At 36.2% G+C, this 6,000-nt stretch overlaps 1 protein-coding gene across 1 annotated transcript in view; it reads left to right on the plus strand.

The window, feature by feature from the left end:
* The window catches only part of LOC117314982, a 47,218-nt gene extending 45,357 nt beyond the window's left edge, over window positions 1–1,861 (plus strand). The window contains exons 10-11 of the mRNA XM_033869107.1: window positions 114–178; window positions 1,186–1,861. Coding sequence (XP_033724998.1) covers window positions 114–178; window positions 1,186–1,440 — 320 coding nt within the window. The 3' untranslated portion in view covers window positions 1,441–1,861. The remainder of the gene's footprint in view (window positions 1–113; window positions 179–1,185) is intronic.
* Window positions 1,862–6,000: the final 4,139 nt, after the last annotated feature.

Here is a 6,000-nt window from a genome sequence, read left to right on the forward strand (position 1 = left end):
TTAAAAATCAGTTATTGAATTGTCATTAAAAATAATTCAAAATTGGTTAAATTTAGCAGTATAGGATGGCCAATTGATCGTTTGTCTTAGTTTAATACTTTATTCTATTCCAGACATTGGCAAAATGGACCAGGAAATCAAAAGGAGACTGTTTACGCCAGAGCTTGTCCAAAGTTCTGTAAGTTCTAGTGAAAAGTTAATTTGAATGCTTAATGTTTTAAAACAAATTCCATATCATGTACTTCATAGGCTTGTCTGGCCCAGGCATGAAGAGTAAACTTAACTATAGTTTATATAAGGACTACCGGTACATTTTTGACTATTATTTGTTGGATTTCTTTTAGAATTAATTTTAACTTGGTTAGAATTAGTTTTGGCAGGTAGTTTGTTGATATGCGAATGTTGGCCTGATTTTGAGGGTCAAAAAAGGTCAAATGGACAGAAATATTTCAAATTTCAAATAATTGCTAAGACCTATGGGCCTCTTTAAGCGTTTGCCAGATAGTAAGTGTCTAATGGAGAAAATGTTGGAATTTTTTACTCTTTAGAAATAACAGGAGTTTGTCTTAATCTGGGGTATAGGCCCTTAGGGGCTGAGCCAAATAGGGGAAACACAGGAAAATCGCAATACTTTTCTGAAGGACTAATGTGAGCACTAGATATCATTCACATTTGTGTGGTAGCATGAAGATGGGATGGGGATTCAAAACTGTACAAATGTTGGGGCTGACAAGGGCCAAGAGCGGTCCATTTGGCTGAATTAATTGTTATTAACAATTTTATGTCTGAATCTACTGGTATATGTAGCACCTCTAAGGGATTGGAATTCATAGTTGTTTAATTAGTTAGGGCCGAGGAAAGAAATAGTTGGTTTGACTAAATTGATATAAACAACCTCTTCTTTTAAACTATAATAAATGGATATTACTCTATTTGACTGATAGCATCCCTATTGGCGGGACTAAATGGAGTCAATTTCATTTCATGGATAAATGCACTTTTTGGTATAAAAACCTCACACTTTTTGAATTACAATAAAAACAAAACACATGTACACATACAAAATGCTTATGATGCGCAACCTAGGTGGCGGAGGTATTAGTTAACCATTAGCTGTCAGTTGTCGCTTGTTATGATAACCTAATACTCAAAATTGATTTTTTCCTAATGATGGTTCTTTTGCAGGCCTCAACAACCCAAACTCCTTCCAATCGGGCAACTCCAGTGGCTCCTCTGTCGAGGTCTACGGAAACATGGGGAGATGAGACCAAAATGACTGGACAGAAAGAAAGTCAAGCAGTAGAAGCTCAGTCTCCTCAAGTCAATGGAACCCTCCAATCACCACTTACTGTTATTTCCCCTCGAGCCTCTGGAACAAAGGTTGAGAGGGCAGAGAAGGTTCTCAGAACTGGTTATAGGCCTTTAAAACCAAAGCATTAGCCACCACAATACTTGAAGACACTGACTGGAGGGGAGAAGCTTGGTGAATTGGTGCCATTACATTTGATGGAGGAGATACTGCTGCAACAGAAACTAACATCCTTTTCCTCCTGGACAAAAACAACATACTCCCTTTACCAGGAACAGAAATCCCCGATATGAACATTGATGCAGGAAAGCCCAGCGATATAAGGAGCAATGCAAGGATGACCAGGTACTACACCTTCCAGACAATAAGAGAAATGTGTCTTTCTGAAAGTCATACAACAAGTCAATTCAACCTACTTAACCAGGTGGAAGCTGCCTGGTCTAAAAGGGATACATCAACAGATGATATCACCAGTCGTCTGGATTCAGCTGGTGTGGATCTACAATTGGGTGATATTTAAAACAGTCAAACAACTGACAGAAGTTTGGCAAAGACACCTAAGTTGAACTTCACATTGAACCAACATTCCAATTCAGAAGATATTTGAATATTTTGCGTCATATGGCCGGGAACCACGGAACCAAATGATTTCCCATGAACGATAATGTTAACGTTAACCACTGTCCTGCTTAAATGGAGTTCCAATTGGGCAACTTCCAGAAATCAAACTGTCGACGTCTCATTCCAGTTCAGAAGAGATTTGAATATTTTTGCATAATAGAGATTTATATTTTAATCACCTGTTATTATTTACAACTATATTGTCTGAAATGTGATAATTTTTTCATGATTGTTTTGTAATATGTTCTAATCCAGATAGAACAGTTCCTCTGATTTCTGAGAGTTCAAGTTATTAGTCCCCTGCCGTTTGAAAAACGGGGGGATTATAGGTTTACCCTCCGTCCGTCCGTCCGTCTGTCTGTCACGCAATAGTTGTCCGGACAACTCCTTCTAAAGTACTGCTCCGATTTTAATGAAACTTGGTATACATGATCAGTATAACATGTAGTTGTGCATCCCACTTTTTTTTCTTCGAAAAACCTATTTTCAAAATGGCCGCCGACTTTTCATTGGTTGAGACTTGTCCGGACAACTCCTCCTAAAGTACTACTCCGATTTTAATGAAACTTGGTATACATGATCAGTATAACATGTAGTTGTGCATCCCACATTTTTTTTTCAAAAATTAATTTTTCAAAATGGCTCCTGGCTTCTCATTGGTTGAGGCTTGTCCGGACAACTCCTCCTAAAGTACTACTCCGATTTTAACGAAACTTGGTATTCATGATCAGTATAACATGTAGTTGTGCATCCTACATTTTTAGCCCACCATCATCAGATGGTGGGCTATTCAAATCGCCCTGCGTCCGTGGTCCGTCGTCCGTCCGTCCGTCCCTCCGTCCGTCCGTCCGTAAACAATTCTTGTTATCGCTAATCCTCAGAAAGTACTGAAGGGATCTTTCTCAAATTTCATATGTAGGTTTCCCTTGGTGCCTAGTTATGCATACTGCATTTTGAGACCAATCGGAAAACAACATGGCCGACAGGCAGCCATCTTGGATTTTGACAATTGAAGTTTGTTATCGCTATTTCTCAGAAAGTACTGAAGGGATCTTTCTCAAATTTCATATGCCGGTTCCTCTTGGTGCCTAGTTATGCATATTGCATTTTGAGACCGATCTGAAAACAACATGGCCGACAGGCAGCCATCTTGGATTTTGACAATTGAAGTTTGTTATCGCTATTACTCAGAAAGCACAGAAGGGATCTGTCTCAAATTTCATATGTAGGTTCCTCTTGGTGCCTAGTTATGCATATTGCATTTTGAGACTAATCAGAAAACAACATGGCCGACAGGCAGCCATCTCGGATTTTGACAATTGAAGATTGTTATCGCTATTTCTCAGAAAGTAATGAAGGGATCTTTCTGAAATTTCATATGCAGGTTCCCCTCGGTGCCTAGTTATGCATATTGCATTTTGAGACTAATCAGAAAACAACATGGCCGACAGGCAGCCATCTTGGATTTTGACAATTGAAGTTTGTTATCGCTATTTCTGAGAAAGTACTGAAGGGATCTTTCTCAAATTTCATATGTAGGTTCCCCTTAGTGCCTAGTTTTTCATTTTGGGACCAATCCGAAAACAACATGGCCGACAGACAACCATTATCGCTAAATCTTAAATTTTATATATAGGTTCCCCTTGTTTGAAAAGCACTAGAGGGCTGTTTCTGAATTTACACAGATTAGTAAGACTTAGAGGAAGGGAAAAGTAGAGAAAAGATCAATCTGACATGGAACCTATAAAGATCATTCAATGGTGGGCGCCAAGATCCCGCTGGGATCTCTTGTATTTTTCGAAAACGAATTTTCAAAATGGCCGCCGACTTCTCATTTGTTGAGGCGTGTCCGGACAATCCTAAAGTACTACTCCGATTTTAACGAAACTTGGTATACGTGATCAGTATAACACATAGTTTAAAAAATGGGAAATAAATAGTTGCACTCCTAGTTCAGGCAGGGGACTTTGTATTGCTGTTGCAATACTATCCATCCTTGTTCTGATTGTATTGCTCTTTTGTAATTTTTCTCGTAGATATTTCGTTCCAGACATGTTTTGTCTTTGTTAACTTGAATGATACAACTTGAACTAGGATTTTCAAGATTCTCTTCATTGCTACAAAAAATACCAAACTTCAGTGGTTTCAGTACAGAGTTAATCATCACATCTTAACCACAAACTCTTTTCTTTTCAAATCACAGCTAGTGATTTCTCCTCTTTGTACTTTATGCAATTCTGAAATTGAAACTATCATACATATCTTGTGGGAATGTTGTGAAGTTCAGAACTTATTAGAAAATCTTAGAATTTTTTTAGATGCTCTTTTTATCCCATTTAATTTCAATAAGCAATCTTTTTTTTTGGACTACTATCTCAAAATTCTAATAATTGTAAAGTTGACAATGCAATTATCCTTGTTATCAAACAATATATTTATAAAATGCGATGTTTTCACAAGTCTTTAAACATCAATGGTCTGATAAGTGCTCTTAAACAATATCATGAGACGCAAAAAATTATTGCATATAGTAAAGGAGAAGCCTGTAGGGAAAAGTTTGAAAAAGAGTGGAAAAACTGGGGGAAAATCTCCGACTTATAATTACCATATCCCTTTTTTTTCTCCAGTGCCGTGTTGCTGATACTCATTAAATAAGCAGATAATAATTACTCTCCATCTCCAGTCAAGGTATATTATTTTAATTTTATGTATTAAATGGTCCCATCCTTCTTTGTCTATCTTCTTTGTCTATCCCCCCCAGACAATGAAAGATCTTGAGGTTATTATGATCATGATGATATATAATGGCAAACCATACATTCTGGAACTGATGTGTGTATGTTTGAGGGTGTGTATGTGTGCATGAGGTTTTTATCTATTTATGTATTAAAAAAAAATGTTTTGTCTCTGTTCGTTTTAAGTAATAGGACCATTCTTGAATAATACATTATGATTCTCAGATAGGTTCTGCATGTGGACATCTGATGAGCTTGTTGGTTAAATTGTCAGGATATTTCCTCCTTTTTTGACCGATTTTTGGTATTTAGAATACATTTTAGAATGCATATTTTGATACACAGTTATGTCCCCATTCGCCTTTATTTCTTCTTTTTGTCTTCTTTTTTTGGAAAAAATACCCATTGTTTTTTGTTTTTTTTTCCCCTACATTGAACTAAAAACTGATGGGAACGAGGTAGGCTTTATAATGATGATATGTGGGGTTTACTCTTAACAATAATTTTAATTCGATGATTTTTTTTTTCAAATCACTTACCCTTTGTTGATATTATTTTCTCTGGAAAATTCCTCCTTTATTTTCGACATTTTTGATTTATTTGTTTTTAGTAAAGAATGAAATAGAGTCGCAATATCAAGTTACTTTTCCCATAAACATTCCGATTTAACTATTTTTCAAAAAGATTTTGCCATCAACTTTTTATGTTGAATATTTTAGTTCCTGATTAACTTAACCTATCAGTGAATTTAACAACTGAGATTTATAACATATAAGCGTCTTAAGGTGATGCAAATCCTACATGTATTTCAATACAATGTAGCTAGTAACTATGGAGTTCGACGGGCGTAGATTGTTCCGCCTCTCAGAATCAATGGACGGTATCCATCCTTAAACAAATGGATGTTTTTATTCTTAGAAACGCTTGAACCAGTTAAATGACATTTCTCAGAAACGTTCCATGACCGAATAAGCAACAAAGTAATAAACTGTATGATTACTCCGTGGGCTTGAGTGAGATTCGCTGATATATTAAAAGCCTTCTTCTTATATTTCGATATTGTGTAGGATGTTTAGGTCCTTCATAAAAAAATGTCATAAATTTGCAAAGAAAACAAAAATAATACATTTTGGTATACATGACATATTTTGATATAATTGGGGAAAATTACAACGAATTATCCACTCACGACAAAGTTAGGGCAAGGATATAGCGTTATGTTTATATGTGATTTATTACTCACCTGTATTTGCAAGTCAATATTTAACTAATATCAATCATACTTCACACAATGTTCATTAATGAGAATACCACGAACGAGTTTGTGTTCGCATG

The sequence above is a fragment of the Pecten maximus genome, chromosome 17 (genome assembly GCF_902652985.1).
Source record: "Pecten maximus chromosome 17, xPecMax1.1, whole genome shotgun sequence".
NCBI classification, from domain to species: Eukaryota; Metazoa; Mollusca; class Bivalvia; order Pectinida; family Pectinidae; genus Pecten; species Pecten maximus.